This window comes from Pelobates fuscus, chromosome 2 (genome assembly GCF_036172605.1).
Source record: "Pelobates fuscus isolate aPelFus1 chromosome 2, aPelFus1.pri, whole genome shotgun sequence".
In the NCBI taxonomy this organism is placed as follows: domain Eukaryota; kingdom Metazoa; phylum Chordata; class Amphibia; order Anura; family Pelobatidae; genus Pelobates; species Pelobates fuscus.
In genome coordinates, this window is record NC_086318.1 from 85,588,011 (window position 1) to 85,610,135 (window position 22,125).

At 36.4% G+C, this 22,125-nt stretch overlaps 1 protein-coding gene across 12 annotated transcripts in view; it reads right to left on the reverse strand.

Moving 5' to 3' along the window:
• Window positions 1–22,125, reverse strand: part of KIF1A (kinesin family member 1A) — a 143,885-nt gene that overhangs the window by 51,188 nt on the left and 70,572 nt on the right. For 7 of the 12 annotated variants that reach the window (XM_063442398.1, XM_063442396.1, XM_063442393.1 and 4 more), the window contains exons 11-25: window positions 20,348–20,423; window positions 19,311–19,389; window positions 19,054–19,196; window positions 17,080–17,279; window positions 14,146–14,225; window positions 13,927–14,002; window positions 11,358–11,437; window positions 10,238–10,344; window positions 9,708–9,791; window positions 8,465–8,645; window positions 7,910–7,982; window positions 7,220–7,313; window positions 6,630–6,778; window positions 6,004–6,182; window positions 3,707–3,844 (exon numbers count right to left, since the gene is read on the reverse strand). In XM_063442398.1, the coding sequence (XP_063298468.1) occupies window positions 3,707–3,844; window positions 6,004–6,182; window positions 6,630–6,778; window positions 7,220–7,313; window positions 7,910–7,982; window positions 8,465–8,645; window positions 9,708–9,791; window positions 10,238–10,344; window positions 11,358–11,437; window positions 13,927–14,002; window positions 14,146–14,225; window positions 17,080–17,279; window positions 19,054–19,196; window positions 19,311–19,389; window positions 20,348–20,423 (1,739 nt within the window). Of the gene's footprint in view, window positions 1–2,306; window positions 2,535–3,706; window positions 3,845–6,003; window positions 6,183–6,629; window positions 6,779–7,219; window positions 7,314–7,909; window positions 7,983–8,464; window positions 8,646–9,707; window positions 9,792–10,237; window positions 10,345–11,357; window positions 11,438–13,926; window positions 14,003–14,145; window positions 14,226–17,079; window positions 17,280–19,053; window positions 19,197–19,310; window positions 19,390–20,347; window positions 20,424–22,125 lie in introns of all 12 variants that reach the window. The other 5 variants (XM_063442403.1, XM_063442401.1, XM_063442400.1 and 2 more) reach the window with 2 other exon arrangements.

The window sequence follows — 22,125 nt, forward strand, 5'->3', positions numbered from 1 at the left end:
AGAGCAAGCACAGGAATCACATTAATGGTATTAAATGTGATAATAAATGTATTTATCATTGAATAGTTCTCTGTGTAATTACTATTGTTAAATTGCATTTATCATAACAGTTAGATGTATTTAGTGTAATAAATGGGTCAGTTTAATCTGTTTCCCATGTTTTATGAATACAGATTGTAATATATTGATATATATATATATATATATATATATATATATATATAGTAATCATATTAACACATTATATGCACATATATAATATATTAATATGATTACTCTGCTCGACTCCTTGAAAGAACACATTGATACCTCATTGAGTTCAAAAAATTCCACCAGTTATTACCACAATCAGCTTCACTTAGTAAAACAGTAGGGATATTAAAAGATAAACACTGGTTATATTAGGGCTGGCAAATGTACTTTGATAATTTGAAAAAACAGAATTTGTTTTATTTTATTAATAGACATGATGTCATATGAGCACAGAGAACATCTGTTCAGACCTTATTGGGGCCAAGGGAAAAATAAACCTGAATTATAAATAGATAACAGACTATGGTCTCCACCCTCCTTACAACCCCTATTCTCCCCCCCTCCCCCCCCTAAAAAAAAAAAAGATAAACAGAGCCACATCAATGGTAAAGATAAAAGAAAAAGGATATTATCTTTTCCGAGAAAATGCCATCATGGGGCCAAATGTAGGAATAACGTGGGCAAACAGTGTCTTGCTGGTTTTGAACTACAGGTCCTGAAACCATCACTCGGATTCAAAGAGTAGCTTAACAATCATAAATGGCAGCTGCACTAGGTTCTACACAAATCCTACCATAGACTACAAAAAAAAGCTCAGTTTTTCCATAATGATAGTAAATCCGATATTACTATGCTATTATTATTATCGATATTTAAATAGTGCCAATATATTTCGCAGCAGTATATAGGTTGATGAGGACCCAGCTCAAATGAACCGCTTAACTAAAAACACTTTAGGACGGTCACAATCACAAAGAAACCTAAACTTGCTCTTTAATGGATTATTTCTAACTGCCAGTCAAGTATGTTAAGAATAAGTATTGAGGCTATAGTTTGCATATTTAAATGGCATTAGCATACAAAGAGAATGGAGGGAAACACAGGGCAATGCATTTTGTGAAATACATGCAACGTACATCCGCAGTGAGAATGATGTAGGGGATTACTTAGACGATCAATATTTGGCTTAGCACATTATTAATAAGCTAATTGGCTGCAATTATTTTCAGTTAGTGTATGCAAGGTCCATCAAAGTGTTGCCCAACGTAAAAAATGTATGGGCTCGGGAATAGATTTTATTCTATTTCTTTATAAATCAATGGTAAGAAACCATCTTGAATATAACTGTGAAACTTGGGTCAAAAGCTGTCAAAACCGAAATTATGTTAAATGGAAAATTGAAGATCTTAGTACAAAACAATCTCTGGTTGTTGTTATATTAGACAATGGACAATATACATAGGATAGCTTGTAAAATAGCTCACAAGACAGGGTCTAGCTGCACAGCTGTGTTATCAAACTGTCACGGGATCAGCGATGTCAATTGAGACATAATAACATCCATTATATAGCAAGAATATTGTTATATTGATAATAGATTTGTGCTCAGTGGAAAAACATGGTTCAGCTAAAATAAATATTTGTTTAATTTGATTGGGGATTTGTCCATATGGCATTTCAGTGTGGATTTATTTTGTCCACACAATTATTACAGGCATAATTATTCAGACAAACGAAAGGGGCGGAAAATGTTGGCCAATCAGTGTACTGCAAAATATACACACAATATAAAAGTTACGTATATATTTTGTATTAATAGGCACATTTTCCTGCTGATCAAGCTAAAAGTAACGAATAGGGTGAAAAAAGAGGAGTGAAAAGAATATTTATAAAGAGACACTGTAGGCAACCAGACCACTTCAGCTAATTGAAGTAGTCTGGGTGCTGTGTCCCTTTTGCACCTAGTGCTGCAATGTAAAACTATTAATTAGCTTTACATGTTTAAACCTGCCTCTTCTTATTCATATCTTTCTACCCGTTCTAGAATGTTGGCTAACATGACCTATTTAGAATGTTAGAATACTTAAAGAGAAGTATATGGCCGATCTGCTTGAAATAGTCTCCAAAGACCAAACCTAAAAAAATTCAGGCCAGCTTGTAACATTGTTGTGTGACTACATTTGTGAATCGTGCTAATTGAGCTACTAAAGGGACAAGCATTGTCCTGAAAGAGCTGGTTACTTCCCAGCATGCTCTGGGCAGACCTGACGAACCTTCCCACTACACTGAACAGAGGGGAGCGGTCGTGAAACGGGTCGGATCTGAATGCGCAGCAAGAATTCTCCTGGGGTTCATCATCCTCTTCCTCCTCATACTCCAAACCCTCCTCCTCTTCAAGCTGTAAGGCCGACCCCGGGCCCTCAGAGCTGGGGCTCGAGAGGGTAGGGGAGGGGGTTATTTCGGCCATGCTCTCGCTCATGCATGTGGTGAATAGGGGAGAGCTGAGATCAGAAAGGGGGAGGTGGGAGGTTAGTACAAGACATAACCGGTCAAACCACACCAGGGCCTGGAGAACTCAGAGGATTCAGGTTATGGGCTGAAGAAAATTGAAGAGTAACATGAAAAGAAATATGTAGAGAACAGGGAGCTCTAAACATTTGTAAATGTAAAAACACAAAGTGAGGAAGAGAAATTAAAAAATCAAGAATGGAAGGTAGAAAATATGCAGACGGTGTAAAAAGAAAAGGATGTTTTGCCAAGAGAAAGACTTGGCATTGGTGTCACTAAATTCTAGGCATGCCCTTATTATGTATGAATAGTATAATAAATTAGGCTCACAGGATTAAGTTGTCAATAAAATACAGGAAACTACGATTCCAGGAGGGATATGCAGAACATTCTGCTCCAAGGATTAAGGAGGCAGAAAATAGACCAGTAAGTACATAACCTGCAATTTAAACTTACTTGTTTCTGGCATTTTAAAATAAAATATTTTTTTCCCCTGTAAAGCTTTTAGATTTTTACATTGGATTACTCATCTTTTTAGCTACACAATTTGTTTCCAGGGCAACTTCGTTTAGTAAAAATGACATTTACTCAATCTACAGGATGTAACTGGTGGTTGCTGAAAGGATTTTGCTGTTGCAAAAAGCAATATATATTTAAACAAAAAGTCAGAAACATATATTTATGAATGACTAAGGACTGGAGATATTTATACAACTCTGTCATTGGATGTTTGACATACGGTAAGTGCAGTAAAAAGGAACATGGCAGATGCTGTTATTAAATGGGGTCTTTATAGCTACGTACAGAGAGGCAGTCTGCATATATCCTGGAAGTAGTAGTATTTTTAGGGATTTAAATTTACAGAAATTCCATGTCTACGAATATCCTCTGTTCATTCAGTCATCAAATAACTATCCAATTGTTCTCCAAAAGAAGTAGACGAAGAAATAGACAACAAGGCTGATAATATTAGGCGAAGGACAGCATATAAGGATGTGAACTGTGGATCTGAGTCAATCAGGAACTCACACGTTATGCTAAGTAAGGAACAAGTAATTGCTGTCCCAGAGATAGATTTTACTATTTGATACAAGAATCTTATGAGCTTCAAAAATTAGCAACAGAGCAAAATCTGGACCATGGAGCCAATTTAACATTTTTTTACCTGCCCACCAGACGGAACCAAGGAAATCGGTCATAGAACGGGTCTCCTCCGGTCACCACATTATCACAGTCTTCAGTCAGACCCGCAGGATGTTCCGCTGCCCGGTCGTACATCTCACGCATCATGTCCAGGCGTTGCCTGTACACAGTATAAGTAAAAAAAAGTTGAAAATAATTAATTATGTTTTCAATGTATATTTTTATTGGTCTTGCTCAGGTATATATGCTACAATGCGAAAAGGATCAACAAAAAGGGAAAAATCAAACAGAATATCTCAGAATATTCAGTTTCCTTTTTCCCTGTGTCTCATGTTTCCTGAATCCCCATTTGTATGTTTTGTATATATATATGGCTCTGGAAATATAATGGCTCTGGATCACCCCAAAAAAAAAAAAACAGGTAAAAAAAGGCAATCAAAGTGAAACAAGAAAGAGGAGAGGTAGAGGAAGAAAGATCGAAGAGATAGTTGTAGAGTACTCACCATGGATAAACTTTACAATATATCAAAATGTGTTCAGGAAAACAAGAAATATATATTTAATCAATCTGTGATCCTGATAAATTTTCTCTGTTTATTAAGTCGGCACACACAAATTTTTTTCTTTCAAATATTTGCAAATAAGTATTCACAGCCAACTTAAAGACAGAAAAAAACATCATGGACAAACACCATCATCTTGAAGACCAAAGCACCATTCCATTTCACACCTGCTGCTCTCCATTAGTATTCTATGGCCACCACTACATATAATCTCTCTCTTCTTATTTCTTTCCTAAGCACAGCCATCTTGCAAGCAGTCTAATCGACCCACTCTTACCAGGAATTGTGGGTTATGCCACTTGTGCTTTTTTGTAAATTTTGTTAAAGAAAAAAAAAAAAGCATGGATTTTATTTTACATTTTTCATTAAGAAGACCTTATTTCATCATCCTACTCAACGTTAAGCAGTCTTGATTCACTTTTCTGTACTACATTAATTACAGATGTTTCCCCGGGACTCTATTTATTTGATGTGTATACCCTGCTTGCTCTATTTGGAGTTACAGTGGATGGGGTTAAATGCGATCTCTCCCAGTTTGGGGTAATATGCTTATCATTTTTGTTCAGTCTATATAGCTAACTAAAATGTCAAGCTTAACCATTTAGGTGGTGTCCATTCTGGATTACATCTTATAACTCACTTTTGCCACTACATATCAAAAATTTCCATATCCTAAAAGTTTGCACATAAGATAATTTGTTTGTACATAGCCTATAAAAACTAAACTAACGTCAAACATAAACTAAATGAAAAACACTTATTTAACATGTAGTGTTTTATCACGTTCAAATTTAGCTTTCTCTTTATGGCAAAAACAGCAGTTAAAAATATGGTGATTATATAGATAGGTGCATATTGATTGTGCTTAGACCATATGTTTAACAATGCTGGACCAGAAGATTTTGCTCCTAAAAATATTGGCATATCTAGAAAATATACCTCTTGGAACAGAAACGTCCTGTTTTTTTACTTTGAGTGACAGATCATAAATGTGACTCATAAATGTGTTCTAGCAAAGAATCCACACATCATACAATCTCCTGGTAAGATTTGAAGGACTTCAAGTTATTAATACCAGAGCTCAGAGTGCACATTGGTATATTTATCTTTTTCTACTGATGCAACAGCGGTTCCTGACATTGAATTGGAATTAGTTTCAGCAGAGAATAATGGCAAAGTAAATTCGATGTTAGGTAAGTAACATTTTTCAAGTAACAAGTAATTGACATTCATCGTATCAGGGTAGATCTTAGCATTTGTATGTAAATGTTAACTCTGGTTACTAATTAATATTTACAAGAAGACATAACAGATGACCTGTGGGTCATAAAATTTTTTGATCCAGACCCAAATAATTAATAATAAATTCAGCTCAGTGACTCATTGCATAATATAAACTAAAATAAGAGCCGACAAAATGCAAGTGCCTGACTCATCGATACGTAGAATGTGCATTCTGTAATTATTTTTGTAGCTTATGGAGGAGACGTCTATTCAGAACATGTCATGCTTGACAATTTAATTTAAAAGGTTTAAAAATATCAAGGATAAAACATATGTTTATAGAAATAAAATTTAACTAGAGCAAAACAAGATCATGACAGTTATGGGCCAAATTAGATAGTTATAGAATGAATTTAACACCCCAAATTTAAAGGAGGAAGTTTGAAATGCAGCATAGCATGCTAAGGAAAAGCCAAGTATTACTTCACGTACGAGAAGATTGGGTCAGAAATCAAAGTTTTAACATGCACACCTGAGTTTTTCCATGGTCCAATAATGGGTTGCACCATTCTTTTGATCCTGAACTTCCACAGCCACAATGGTTCTTGGGAAAGGTCGTTTCTCACGTTCAGAGTGAGCGTCCGGAGGAAGCAGGTCAGGCGGAAGTGGCGAGTACAGGGTATCTGTCAGGAGAACAAACTGGAACTGCACCTGGAAGCGCAAGGATCGTGGGTGAAATGTAAACTCACAAACATTTTTATTTCAGCAATGGCAGAGTCCTCCAAAGTATTCTACCCAAAATATTACATAATCCTGTTGAAACAATGCAGGGCCCAAAAATGTTGAATCATTTGAAAAGTGCATCCAAAAATATTGAATCAAGGCATTAGTGAGACATCCTGACAGTGCTAATTCTGTAATTTATTCATCCAAAATGGTAGATACTGAAGGAAACACTAGCCAGATCACTAGGTTTGGGCATCGTGTATGCCGCTCACTGACCAGTTTCTCTTTATGTAAATCTGACATTACGCATACTACGAAACATTTCAAATATTTCTTTAAAATATCTGTTGTCATTGTGTGAAGGAAATTCTAAAGATTTTAAAAATAAATTTGTAGAATATTCAGAATACATGAAGTTACTATGAAATATACCTTTTTCTTCAGCTCCACACTTATAGCGTTGGCTTCTTTCAGGAAGATGGCGTTGCCCCAGAGCTGGTCTCGCAGAGATGTGAATTGATACCACTTCCATTTTCGAAAAGCCCAGAGTGCCAGGTCATACTCCTGTTCTGTCCACTGGACTGCAGAGGGACAGAGTGAATCAGGAGAGTTTCAAGACACGACATCTAACCAGGATTCACACGCTGGTTTCCTACTAAACAAACTCCCCACTAAACCATGTTGATGATTATACAATAATTTAAGCATTATTGGGTACATCCACTACTTATTTTTAAAGAAAAAAAAAATTGTTTCCCTATTTTTAAGTTCCACTTCTAAGCCGTTTAATATTATATTTGTAAATTATGATGTGGAACACTACACCTACATTTATTCCGTACAGAGCTATAAAAACATTTTTTTCTAAGCATATATATTTATATTGTAAAATAGGGAGGGCAATATAAATGTATGAAAAGCAATCTAACTTCAGTTCAGTACAGGATATTTACAGATGCACACATCAGTTTATCAACATTTTAATCCATTCAGCCTTGGCAATTATCACTAAGCCCCATTACCTTCATCTTCAGGATCTTCCTCCTCCTCATTGACCTCTGTGAAATATCTGGAATCCATCTGTTTCTGTAATGCCTCCAGTCGGCTTTCATAGTCCTGTCAATAAGATGGAGACTTGTGTCCGTAAAACAAAATATAGGGCAATTTAGCCACAGAGGAGCTAAACTCACCAGTTAGTGAGTTCGAAGTTCTATCAAGCAGTGTCCCCATCAGCTACAATTGATATCAGAATTACTATCGAAACTCAGTAACTAAACTTGCAGCACTCCATAAACTTAAAGAGAAGCTGTTTTTTTTAATTTTATTTTCTTAACAAGAACCCTTACCAAAATCTGCTAGTGTGAAGTTTAAAATTGTAGCTGCAGTTCCTAAGTGAAATTTTCAATTGATTCTCTGCTGTATAGTTCGACAAATTGCAGAATATTTTTTCCCCCTCTTTGGCCATTCAAAATTTGAAAGTCTCTTTGAATTCAATATTCATAAGAATTCACACTTTGGTGAATAACCTTTTATGAGTGTTGTTAAATGGCTGATCCATTTCATCCAGTAATGACAAGTTCAGTAAATTACTAACAGTTGATTTTGTGCGCAGAGTATAAGTGTGTCCTCAATGTCTAGCATCAGTCAGTGTACAGAAACATATCTCAATGCATTAAATGAACACACGGTCAGATAATGTTGCACCTCCTTACCAGTCTTTGCTGCTCCAGAAGATAATTCGCTTCTTCACGTTCTTTTCGATACTGATCTTCCAATTCTTGCAACCTAAAAGGATGAGAAAAAACAGCGTATGGTTCCTAAAATCATTTTTATATACAGGTATATCAATCTTTAGGGGTTTTTTTTGCTTTAAAAGTTAACATTTTGTGGTGACTCCCTGGATTATTCTCATCCTATATGCAAAGTCCCATGAAATAGACATGTGTTGGCTCAAAAGAATATCTTCATTGTAGGGCAGTGATTCCCAACCCAGTCCTCAAGTACCCCCTACCAGTCCAGGATTCAGGGATTACCCTGTTGAATATAAAGTTTTTTTTTTCTTTTTTTTAAAAATGCCTGAGGACTAGTATATACTGAATTTTCTTTTCTTTTTTTGGAAGTATTGAACAGTCGAATAAAAATCTGATTAACAAATCTAATCAAGATGCATCATGCAGAGCTGCAATGATTTTTCACAGATAGCCTATTTGAAGCTGAACTTTGATATCCCTAAGTTATTGCAATAATTAAGTATTCCCCACATTTACCTCTGTTCCATCTCTTGTTTCATATCAATTCCCTGTTTCTCAAGTAGTTCTCTCTGAGCAAATGCCCAGTCCACAGGCTCCACGGGGGTCTCTGCACAAGGAGTGCGCTCTCTCTCCTGACGTGCTTGTTCGGGGTGGTTAAATCGGAATACATGACTCTTCCCCATGATAATACGGTTTCCTGAACATTAACAAGGAATTATTAAAAAAAAAAAAAAAAAGTCAATACAAGACTGTGCCGAATAACATAAAATCTAGAAAACCGCATTTATTTTTGGGAGACAGTATCACCTATAATGTAACTGTTGGTTTTATGTTAGAAATAAGCGGTTTTATTTTGTCTTAAAAAAAACTTATTTTAAGGTAGTTGCATATTAAGTGGCCAGACATCAGAGGAAGGTGATTTGATTGATTTTCATGTTTAATTATACACACTGAGTCTAATCCACTTCAAAGTTAGACAATGAAACAATTTATTTTCTGTCACTACTCTTTTCAGGTCTCATACTTCAGCAGCCTTTGGAAGTCTGTATGGTAGGTGGTTGTCAGTCAATGTGTCCAAATGTCTACGTATAATTGGGAGTGTCCCTGTGCTATATAGATCCCATCTTCTAGTCATCTTAGATCTTCCATTCTATCCAAACAGACAGTAAGAGGTGGCAGTGTATCCTGTTTCCAATATAGGGGAACAATCTGTTCTGCCATATTTAAAATCCAAATGGTGAGGGATTTCTAATATTTAGCATCGATAAGGAGGTATGATGTAAGAAAAAGTTGGCACGACGGAATGGAGAAGGGTTGTCAATTGCCTTCCAAATTTTTTTTTGAAAATGTATGATTTTATAGTAAGTAATCATGTGCATATTTTCTGAATTGATACACTGAACTCACCAAATGCACTTATTTTTTATTGTGTTTGCTCCCATATTATCTATTTTAATGTATGTTCTCTTTCCCGTTTTTTGCAGAACCCGTTACTGTGTAGCTACACCTGATCTACAGTATAGAAGACAGTTGTTGAAATGGGTACTACACTGAATGATTATGTAAACGCACATGTTTTACAGTAATTGGTGACTATATTCTGGGAGACAAACCTCTACATAATAAACGTACAAGCTGAACCAGTGAATCATCCAATACATTCTGTACACACCAGATCAGGTGGGTTTACGAATAAAGATATGAAGAATCTGTTAATCCCCCTGAACATCATTGCCTGATTATTAATAAGTGATCTCACCTGAACGCAGCACACACGCCTCAGACACTTTCTTCCCATTCACATACGTGTCCGCTCCTTCACATGGATCGAGGGTCACCACCACTGGAGGGAATAGAGCATTGTAACAAAAAAAGAAAGGAACATCACCATTTGAAATGGTTTAATGTATCAAGATACTATTTGAAAAAAAAATGTCCTTGTCTTTACTTGACTGCATCTCTCTCCAACTACAGCTATTATTTATAAAGAGGATTCTGGGGAAAAGTTCTGAAAATGGACAGAGCAATCACCATGGCAACCAACGGAATGCTCCTGCCACTTGTTCCATATTTTACTGTATCCCAAATCTGCTCCTTATTACAGCCATCTTATCAAAAGGGGTACCATGGTTTTTGCTAAAATCATTTTTTTCTTACCTGGATGTATTATTTTCTGTATTATTATTATTTTTTGTTTCTTGATCTGCACTTTGCAGAATTGCCTTTTTATGCAGGTACATTAACACAGAAAGCGCGATTTTGTCAAAAAGCATTAAGATGTGCAAATACCTGATCCGCAGGGCATTGTATGACTGCGGAAAACGCAGTGCTCTTCTCTGATGAAATGGCCACTTAGTACAATGTCTTGCCTTCTTTCACAATCCTCACGCCCAACCCTGTGACATGGGAACAACAACAAAACAAGAGTGAGTAAAGAAAAGGTCTGTATCTTATTTTACTAAGTAAGCTCTCCTTATAGTTTGATGTCTTTCCACTTCTCATCGGAACATTAGACATGTGCATTTGTTTAGTTCCAAATCAAATTTTGGCAAATTCAGCAGAATCCAAAATTTACTGAAAACAATCTGCTTAACAGCGTCCCGATTTGATATCCTTAAATAGACAATCCCACATAAGAGTACAAAGTTAGGGAGCAATCTGCTAAACAGCTACATAATTTTGCAACCTAAAATAGCGCAATCCCATATAAGGGCACCAAATCAGGGAACTGTTGTGTTTAGTAGCTCATTAATTTGGTACCCTTAAAATGGTAATCATACATTAAGGTACCATATTAGAGAGCTATCTACTAAACAGCACCCTATTGGGAATAAAAAAAGTTCACATTTTTGGCCTTATTTCACTTTGTTCTGAATTGATCCTTTCTGAATTTTGTACGAATCTGAAAATTGGAATTAACAAATCGAAATGAAAACTAAACACATTTTGACCCCACGCATATCTACTGAAGATGTCCACTTATAGGATATTACAATCAGGGTACAGTACAAACTTCCTGGAGTAGTACGTCCTCAGTAAACAACATTATAATACATAGTGGTCTCTTTCCTTTATAAAGGATATAATATTAAACAACAAAGGCCTTGATTTTATATTTTTGGATACGCTTTTCAAATGATTTAATATTTTTAGATAAACTTTTAAAAGGATTTATCTACAACAAATCCCATAGATTTTAATAGTGACTGCTGTAGATAAATGATTTGAAAAGTTTATCCAAAACTATTAAATCATTTGAAACATGTATCCAAAATAAGAATGTTAACGTAACTAGCTGAGACTCATAGGAATTGAACCAACAGCTGTCATATTGCTATTGTTTTGTGATTCAATAGGGATACATGTATTGTGTTTCCTTGATTTTCCGTTAACAGCTTAATGTTTTTACCTGGTGATGCCATCCTTGATGTAATATAAAAGACACTCAGACATCAGAGGATCTTCATTAAGATTCACCAGGTGGGGAGTCTAAACAAAAAGTCAAAGCAAATATCATTCATACACGCGTATCTCCATCTGTCTCGTCCACTGCGGTCTCATATATTTATTTATTCATTTATTTCTGACTGACAGCTCTCCGGGTATGTGCCCCGTGGCTTATATAACATGTTCAGACTGATGGCTCTCAAGGACGGTGACTTGCAATACACTCAACATTACTTAACAGGGTCTCAGTTTTATATCTTCGTGAAAATACTCACTGATCTGGTGAGTTACTGACAATGTGACCACTGGACTGTCTAATACACAGAAAAAAATAATGACTAAATACTAAAGCAGGGGTAGGGAACTTTAGGCACCCCAGATTTACTAAATCTCCCATAGTACTCTTACAGCCATAAAGCTGGCAAAGCATCAGGGGAGATGTAGTCCACAGGATCTGGAGTGCCAGAGGTTGCCTACCCCTGTAGTATAATATGGGGTTTGTGAAAACACATTCGATTGAATTTAACTAATCTATAAATAGAGGTTAGGAGAATATTTGTTTAATCCTTTGTGTCACCATACCCCACTCCCTCTAGCATGTAAGCTCATCGAGCAGGGCCCTCAACCCCCTCTGTTCCTGTACGTCCAGTGGTCTGATCTCATTATGTGTCTGTTAGTCCACCCATTGTACAGCGCTACGGAATTTGTTGGCGCTATATAAATAATAAAATAATAATAATATATGTCAAGTATTTGTGATCTCTAATCCCTCAAACACCCCATGGTGAGAGAGACAATGGCTTATTTCTCAAATCACAGTAAGTATGGAACCAGAGAATGACTAGCTTGTGTCACGGGCATCACAGCCAATACTGTACATTTATATATTGTAAAGCTTCCTGAGAAACTCCTTGTGGTTATCTCAGTTGCATATAGAACCTAATACAATTGTGTGTTCCAATGTTCTTGAATTGCTAGAACTCTCTGTATTCTCTATACTTGTCCTGTTGGTACAGATATTAATTGGTCATTGAACAACATCCTTGGTTTTCCTACAGGCAGGAATGAGGTACACTGAGGTGGGCAGAAAGGCTTTTTGGAAAAACATATTTATATGTATACAGTATATGACCCTCAGTAAACTCAACCCACAAAGAAGACACACAGAAACATGCAAGAATTCGTATTCTTTAGTGAATATTATGTGATAGTTCCATAGCCAAAGTAGTTAAGAAATATCTAAATATATATCTTCAGCATGCACCTTCCCTGCTATATGTGAACAGCTGTGTGACCATGTAATGGTCTGGAAGACAATTAAGTTTAGTGTATTGCCCCTTACAACTCATGGCCATGTTAAATAATTGGGAAAGGTTGTTTTTTTTAGTTTTTTTAATAATCAGTAGCACAGATTCTCCCCACATTTTACACTGTATAGTATTTCAATCAGCCAGTTTTAGGTTTCAAAACTTTGGTCATGTTTGGTGTAACCAAGCTTTTGGCATTTTAGTTGCATAACCGATAATATATGGGCAGGATGTTATTTCTACATATCTAATATCTATGAAGGCCTGGTGGGATCCATTCTCCACGGCCCGCCTCTGATTTAGTGCTGCAGCTCTGACTCAAAGTCATTACTCTCTAGTCTTTATTGATAATGTAATTGAACGCACTTGCACTTCCATGTTTAATAGTGCTGCACGTCATTTTTGCTGCTTTATCTATTTCAGGACCCCTAAAGCAACGAATGCTGAGACTGAGAGCAGAGTTGAGTGAAACAGGAAGACAGAGAGACAGGGCACACCACACCTAAACCAACCTCTTTTGGGGAATATACTCCAACAAGGTCTGAACACAGTTCCCAAGCTGAGGGTGTTAATGGCTAATCCAGTGGATGGGTAGATGAGGGTGATGGAAAGACAACAACAACAAAAAAAAACTCAAGACAAACACATCAACAACACATACAAAACAGCACAGTACAAAACAGTACAGTGCAAAAAAAAATTGTAATAATTGAAAGTAGGAGAGTCTCCTGTAATTCCTGTGCAATAAAGTATTTTTCTGTAATGACACCTATATTTTACCCCAGTTGAGAGGCTGCCCCCAGCAGCGCATTATCTGATGATTAAAAGACTGCACTAGTCTTTATCCAATGTGTATGTGATTTGGACACTCATAGTTAGCCAAATTATCTCTCTCTCTGCCTCTCTATCCCATTATTTCTTTGAGACATCTGCTCCAAGCGATACTGATTCTCACCAATGCTATTTAGGAATGTGTCACTTAAGCAGAGCCAAGCTATCAGTTCTGGTTTATGTGAGTGGACACAAAATAAGAAGAGCCCATTGTTTCCACTAATAAAATAATAACTAATTGCTTCTAGCACCTTTGCTACTTTAAAGGGAATTCAAAGAGAATAAAAGAGTTAGAACATGCCCTTAAATCACCTTAAATGAACAACATTAAAAACCATCAGATAGATTATATGAAGGTATTTATTTATTATCAGTCTACCCGTCTGTTTTTACCTTTTTAGGTGAGAAGACGCCAAGTGTTCCTCCATCTTCTCGCATAGCCACACCCATCTCCGCCAGCAAGGCTTCTCTGTGTGAACAAGAACAAAAATTTGGACCTAGGCACCCTTAATGGAGAGGAACTTTTATCACACCTTATCCACATCTTCTATTAATCTGCAAACTGCTTCCCTTTCTCCCATAAAGTCATTTTTCTCAGTAAGGAATAAATACCTATCCATGCGAATTGCCTCTGTCCTGCGCAGTTTCTCTTCCCATGTTTCGTTCAGCTCAGCAATTATTTTCTCCGTCTCCTGGTAAATGGATAATTGGGAGGATAATAGAACATTAGGATTATACAGCACGCACTTAGTCCTGCAAATTGATACATTTACAGACGCTTTTGGTGGATAACGTACATCATTCCCACCGCTCCATTGGTCGAAATCTTGTTAATAAAGTATAGAATTACAATCTAAACCTTACTTGTGTTTAACCTGGTCCTGTGTTCTTTACTTATGATTAATAAACTTGTGCATTGTGCAAAAATTTGGATCCGCCTAATATATTTTTTTATTAAAAAAAAATTGTTCAGGTAGCCCAATATTCGTCCATGTGGCAGTTCGGATCATTCCGATATTGTCCATACAAAATATTCTTGAAATTGATTAGGACAAACCAAAATGCGTGCAAAAATGGGCCAATCAGTGTACTGCATAATAATGTGTATATATTGTCCAGTGCAGTGCTCATTTTTCCAATATTTGGCCACAAATCAAGTGAGAAAAAGTAATAAATAGAGGGCAAAAGAGGAGCACCAGGAAAAGAAAAATCTATATTTATATATTTATTAATTAACACAATTTATTTAAACATTTTAGCCACTTTACAGCATCAATGTTTCACTCCAAATCTGGACTTTTATTTCAATTTGAAATAAATTGTGTTTAAATAGGAAAGTCCGGCGAATGCTCTCCTTCGAGGTAATTTAATATTATTATAAGGCAAAAGGTGCACCGTGGCAAGGCGTTTTGAGAGAAAAGTGTGTGCGGGACCCACGCTCATATTTATATATTTATTTATTATATAATATACTAATCTAAAAAAATATTTTTTTAATGTTTCATTTTCCCCTCTGTTGGTCGCTTCTCACTTGATCTGTGAATACCATCAACATTTAATGGCTGCCCCCTAACTATCGATTATCTATTTTTCATTAATCGTCACTTTTTTGGATGCCATAGATGGAACACTGAATAAAAAAAAAAATAGAACATGCTTGTCCATTGTCCAGCTGCTTTGTTTATATTTAAAGTTGTTTTCCATGAAATATATCCATACACTGAAGTAACAAAAAGTACCTGCTAGAATTAATTTAATGTTTTAGTGTTGCTGCTGGTGCTAGAGTTTGTGATCTGTACCAAGCCTAGAGCTAGCCTAGTTATTGTGGGTCACATTGCTTACTACACAGACATGTCAAGTCATTCCATGAGGACTGCAGTTGATTAGTAAGCTGTTTGTTCGTCAGTAAGGATGTGATCTCATAGCTGTGCAAGAACATTGGAAATTGCCTTTAATAGTGCAATGGGACTGATGTCTGTAGACAGGGCAAGTCAGGTCATTGGACTATGTTGTCTCACTTTTTTATAAGATAATGATTGAAATTGCTTTGACTGCTGTTTCCTATGCTTTGTACACCTCAACATATGTTCTCTATCTTTATGCATTTCATGACGTAAAAGATAGGCAATTATAAAAAAAAAGCGTGCTTCCTGAAAATGTACTTTCATTGTTGAGTGATACTGTAGGTCATCTCTACGTGTAATTAGAAGTAATCATCTATTATTTCACTTCCTACGCTGCGGTAGTTCAGTCTGGAAACCGGCAAGTATCAGCTGTATCTGTGGCGACCGTTTTGATTTTGGGGATATCTCCTACATGGGCAAAAAGAGCTATATCACTTTGAGTGACTTTTATATGTATTTTTACAAATAAAGTATTCCTGAAGGATCCAGTAGCTGTCCTGATTCTAACAAGGTCTCTAAGTCCTGAGATAAGAGGACTGATACACAGTTAGAGCAGACTTATACTGCTCTACCATTGTGAGTGTTATTTTTTCTTATTTAATGTCACATATTTATTGCATACTACCCTATGTTTTTTTCTTGTGGTTGCTTTGTATATCACCCCGAAGGGTAATCAGCGCTATTGCTGCGTCCTGCAGTTATTATCTGTAAGTGTGTATCTCCTCCTTTGGATTTATATTTTCACATGTTGGATATTGCACATGCACTTTAAAATATTGGTATATTATATGCAATGGAATTTTAGGTTTTACACATATTAAGTGTTTTAAAAGGTACAGCGCACTTTATTATTTTTGGATTTTATTATTTCACTTCCTATATAACCAAGCACTTGGACTATTAATTTCTTAGTTTATATTCTAACTTCCAATCAGATGAAGTTAAACTTATAATAGATTGATAATTAGAAACACGAATCAGATAAAATGCACTATTCTTCAAGGTTGGCAATTAAATATTTTTTTTGTGTATATGTTTTAAGAGTTACATGATGTCCATTATAAAGGGGCTTATTCACACCGAGCAACTGACAAATATATTTTACACCAAAATAAACACATTTTTAATACATATCCAAGCTTAGCGAATTGGGGTTTTCTTTTTTTTTTTTTTTTTTATGTGGTTATTTTGGACAACATTTAGCCTATTTGTACAGTTAACCGCAATAGTTGCTTAGACAATATTAGACGTAAGTGGTTGCATATAAATAAATTGGTTGCCTAATGTTTGCAAGAATATAAAAATGTAAATTTATCATCACAAACTAATTGATAATAGCACTGACAATTCTCATAGCTTTGTTGATTAACCTAAGGTAGCGTTGACAATCTTGTTCTAACAGCACTTTCACTAACCCTGTCAGTAGTCAATATATGTGTGTGAGCCAACATCATTATAGGATCTTTGAAACATAATTGTGTAAAAGCTTTCTAGAATATGCACAGAACTCACTAAATGCCATAATTTACATCATCAAACACCAGAAGACAGTCTTTACATTTAAATACCTGACCAATTGGTACACAGCCTTGACATAAGATGGAATCTTGTATAGATACTATACAGGAAATGTCTTATTTACCTTGAGTCTTTCAATGGCCTCTTCACTACCAGGAGTAAATGCAAGGCGGTCATGTAGGCTACAGACAGAAGCAGCCCGGCTCGACAAACCAGACATGGATGATGAAGGGCTCATACCCGTTAGGGCATTAACGGCTGTGAAGAGATTGTCAGCAGGATGACGCGTGTGTAGAACATTGGCGTTATCCACAGGACACACATCTATAGAGAGCAGGAGCCAGAGAGAGAGCAAGACAGGACAGAGGGAGATGCAGAAACAAAAGGATGTAGGGAGAGCAGAAACAATTGAGGGTAATGGAGAGTACAGAGTAAAGAAGGAAAAATTAGTCGCCCAACATGAAGAATGTTGTGTATCATGGCAATGGGGATACAAAGAGTTCGGCACATTAGTGCATACAATTTATTGGTGTTAGCAAGGAGGATACATCATGAAAGGCCATAAAAGCGAAACGCATGGTTTGAAATAAAGAATTGCATTGAACATGAAAGCAAAGAAATAGCGAAGATAATGGAGTCAGCAGGTCAACATAAGGATTAATTAAAATTAATTGTGATGACAAATTCGAAGTTATAATTTGTCAAATTAAATGATAGAGAGGAGACAGCAGTTGTATGAAAGTTTGGCAAAAAGGGAAAAGAAGGATTTAGGAAAAGCAGGGAAGCAACAAGAGAAATCTTTGTTTGGATGTTGTAGATACGTTACATGGAGAGGACACATGGAAGCCTAAATACAATGCATAACCTGATAAAATTGTCATTACGTGACATTATCTGTGATTAACCATGTGCCTAACACAGTGGGATTGAGAACCCTGGTGTTAAGTGGACACTTGTTGAGATTGTGTGTTATGTTCTTTTAAACCCACGTTTATTGAACTTTTTAATCTTACCAAGCTTAGGCCTTGGTTTCATATTTTTGAATAAACTTTTCAAATTAGTTAATATTTTTGGATAACCTTTTTTTAAAACATTTTTTTATTCTGAAAACATCAAAAAGAAATAACATGAAAAATAAATAAAATATAAACAAATATTAGAATGTTTTTCAAAATATTAAATAATTTTAAAAATGTGGCCAGAATTATTATATGATTTGAAAAGATTATCCAAAATATTAAATCGAGGCCATAGGAAGCTCAAAAATTATCTACGATGGAAAAAGTGTGATTTACAAATAGATTCTATGAGCATGAGATATCCTTTAGACTTGTTATGTAGCTGGAATGCCTTGTAGGGATGACTAATAGGTATTTTATGTTAATATGCAGATTGCCATTTTATTTAAATCACTGCTTCAAGTAGATTAACTAATTAATTGATACAGCAATGTTTAAACCCTTCACTGTGACAGTACATTATATTGGTCACCCACAGGTGGTTAATGGGCAATTTGCCTAGGCTCAATGTCATCAAAATAATTATTCATCATGCAGGGCTACAATAATCAAAGACTGTCTAATGCTGTAAAGTTCTATAATGTGATATATAATCACCTTAAAGTTAGTTGATACAATCCATAACACAATGATTCCGCCACTATGCCAGCACGGGGGCGACCACACAACATACTATTTTAGCTCTGCACGGTCTACTCAAGATCATCTACAGTTACATAAGCTAATATGAGGGGATCTCTATAGGCAGTGACAAAAAAACCTTTGCAACGCCAGGTGTTTTTGGACCATTTCCCTTAAAGACAGAATGGGCATCTTGTCAAATATAGTCCACAAAACCATACACACATCGATAAATATCTTATTCATGTACTATATAAACTAAAATAATATGACTTATTGTTTTTTACGGCAACTTGAAACTATAAGTAATTTGCATTTAGAAACTTTGGTATTGAAAGAATGTTGATATTATCGTCTGTTGTGCTGTAAAACACAGCAGATTACGATTGTGAAGGAAAGTAATCTTCTCATATAACCATTGTGTGCAGTGCATACTTGGTCAGTGTGTACAAACTCACTGTCTATGATGTCAGACAGTCCTTGGGCTCCAAGTAGCTCTCTGAGACGTGCCACCTCATCTTTAAGCTCTCGGATGAGACGGTTATTTGGATCTTCGTTGATCACAGCATTGCATCGTATCTGTTTGGCACGGTCAGCGTATCTGCAGAAATAAATCCACTATCTGTTAATGTTTCAGAAGCCCAAACATTTGTTTTTTAGTATGAGTTTATAGCATTTCTATTATTTCTACAAATCAATGTACAAAAGATCTTACCGCAAGGTGCTCAGGGTTTCATCGTAATTGATATCAGCTGGACTGAGAGCAGCAACCATAGCTGTACGAGAATTTCCTCCTGTTAAACAGAGTCATCAATCAACATCTTCCAGTATTTATTTATTTAACAGCTCTTATATAGTGCTCTTATGCAGAGCCCTTTGCAATTCATGCAAACATAAAATTGGTAATATACGAACAGGGGATACATATATAAACCAAAACAAAAGGAGAACCCTGCCTGTGAACTTACAATCTCGAGGGGAATTGTGCTGTGATAAAAAAAAGGATGTGGGGATGAAATACAAATGTGAAGTAACAGAAATGTACCCACGTTTGAGCCAACATAAGGAGTACTCCTTAATAATCAATATACCATACACAGAGAGTATGATGCATTTAGAATCTAGAGGCAATGTTCTAAAGTCACTATGCACAGAATGTGGAGAAAAATGAACACAATAACTGTACATTAAGTAAAGAATAGAATAGAGACAAAGAGTTAGGTTGGTGAGAAGGAAGAAGTCAGGTGGGACTCTTGGTCGGAGACCTATTGAGAAAGGAAGAGGGCATCGAAGAGAAGAGTGTTTATTGTATAAGAGAATTTACCTAGTTGGGTGATAGGTGCAGCAGACATGGCTGCCACAGGTTTTTGTTTCGTCCAAATACATTATTTTCGTTTTGGAATTTGGTCAAATTAAATTTTAGTCTGGTAGCTGCTAAGCAGATAACTTCCTAAATTGGTACCCTTTTAGGATTGCTGCCCAGTTGCTAATCCAATAAAGGGGATCTTGAGCATATATTAATAACCTTGTGAGTGAGGGCTATTAAAATAATTGTGGTCTATTAAATAAAATGAACTGAGGGGGCATTGTGTCCACCCATACCCCATGAGTGGGGGCTATTAACTTGAAAAGGAGTGACCTAGTGGACCTTTTGTCCCTAACCATTGGCAATGGGTGAGGGTCCTAAATAATAACCGAACAAGCTTGCTTTTGATATTCCGTTACACATGGTGATATATATGTGCAGATTACCCAGATTCTCTCGGAGCAGCCATGTGAGCACAGAGTCTCTGTATGGGACGAAATCTGTTTTCTTCTTCTTTTTATTCTGCAAATGATAAAAATATGGCATCAGACACAGTGGTATTCTCTCATTTGTTAAATTGGTATACTCCTTATCTTTATTGCTGCTCAGATATCTTGTTCTCACTAACCCTTTTACTACGAGAGGGCTATGTCCTATATGGAGAATCAGAGAATAGACATTTACGGATGATTTTCACTGATTTAAGTGATGTTATGTACTAGCTATAGATATCGTAAACTGCTTGGAAGAGAGAACTATTTTCACCAAAATGTGTCTTTTACTCAACTGTGCCAGGTCTTTGAGGAGCCTGAAAACCAGTGGAGGCTCGTCCATCGGGGCACTTGGAGATGTGGCCCACTAGTTTTATATGGGGGGGGGGGGGAATTATTTGCAGTAGAATAGAAATACTTTAGAAAATATTTATTTTCTGGAAGGGAGAGTGGTAAGTCAAACAAATATGGGAAAAAAATTATTAGGTTTTAGTTTTGCAGGGCCCTTTCTCCCTCATTTGTAGCTTTTTGGAGAATTTTTTTTTTTAAATTCTTTATTTTTGGATGTGCTTGGTTACAACAAGGATAATGTCATCAGCATATATATTTGGTCAAGAGATTAGACATTTCCATCGCATAAACTCCAGGCTGCAGTTCGATTGATCTACTCTTTGGGATCGTGTCCACAAAGGTGAGTTACAGTTGCTGTTTTATAGCTCAGGTGCAGCTAGAGACAGTTAGATGTCTTGGTGAGTTGCATATCAGCCGAGCTTTTAGGCATAAAACCGCTATTAATTGCATAAAAGAGCTCAGAGCTCATGTAGGACACATCTATCCAGCATGGCAGTCAGGCCCCGCCCCCTTGGAGAAGCTTTCTTGAGAGAATCTAGTTATGTCAAAAAATGGGGCTTGTTTGAAATCTGTCCTGTTTCGGCAGGTTTTGCACATGCCTAGTGTCCTTTAAGAAGGAATTTCTATGCAGTTCCTATTCATGCAGCAGAGCCAGCTGTGGAGTGGAGGCATGCTATATTGGCCTCTCTATTCAGGGGCAATCATTGGCTGGTGGCACCAGGGGGTGGAGTTACAGTGCCGACAACAGGAGAGAGAAGCAAGAAACCGTCTTGGAAGCAGCAGAGGGAGACCACAGCTATTTATGACTAAGCTAATTATAACTACACAGATATAATGCAGTGAATGGAAGGAATAACCAACCATCACTTTGCAGGTTTTTGTTTTTAAAATAATAATTTTTATTGTGCCTCTATTTCTCCTGGATTTTCTTATTTTGAAATTCACCATAGTTTATTAACAATACATAAGACAAAGTAGGGAATACTTTTTTCTCATGGGGATCGTGACCTTTGGCAACTTTTGACATTGGGCTGAGCTAATGTATCTGCAATCCATCAGTCAGAAGGAACCCACAGAAGGGCAAACTGCTGACTTCATGGGCAAAGGAGAACAAAATAGAGGCACCTAGGTAATGAGATTCGGCACAAGGAAGAAAAGATAATAGGTACAAATTATGGCATGTGGCAATAAGGGGAGTATAATTTTCAAGTTACAAAACGCATAAGGAAAAGAAAATGGAAAAACTGGGATATTCTTATAGTGATTGCTCGTTTTGTACTATCTTTAAGGTCTCGGATGAGACTGTTATTTGGATCCTCGTTGATCACAGCATTGCATCGTATCTGTTTGGCACGGTCAGCGTATCTTGCTAATTTTGTACT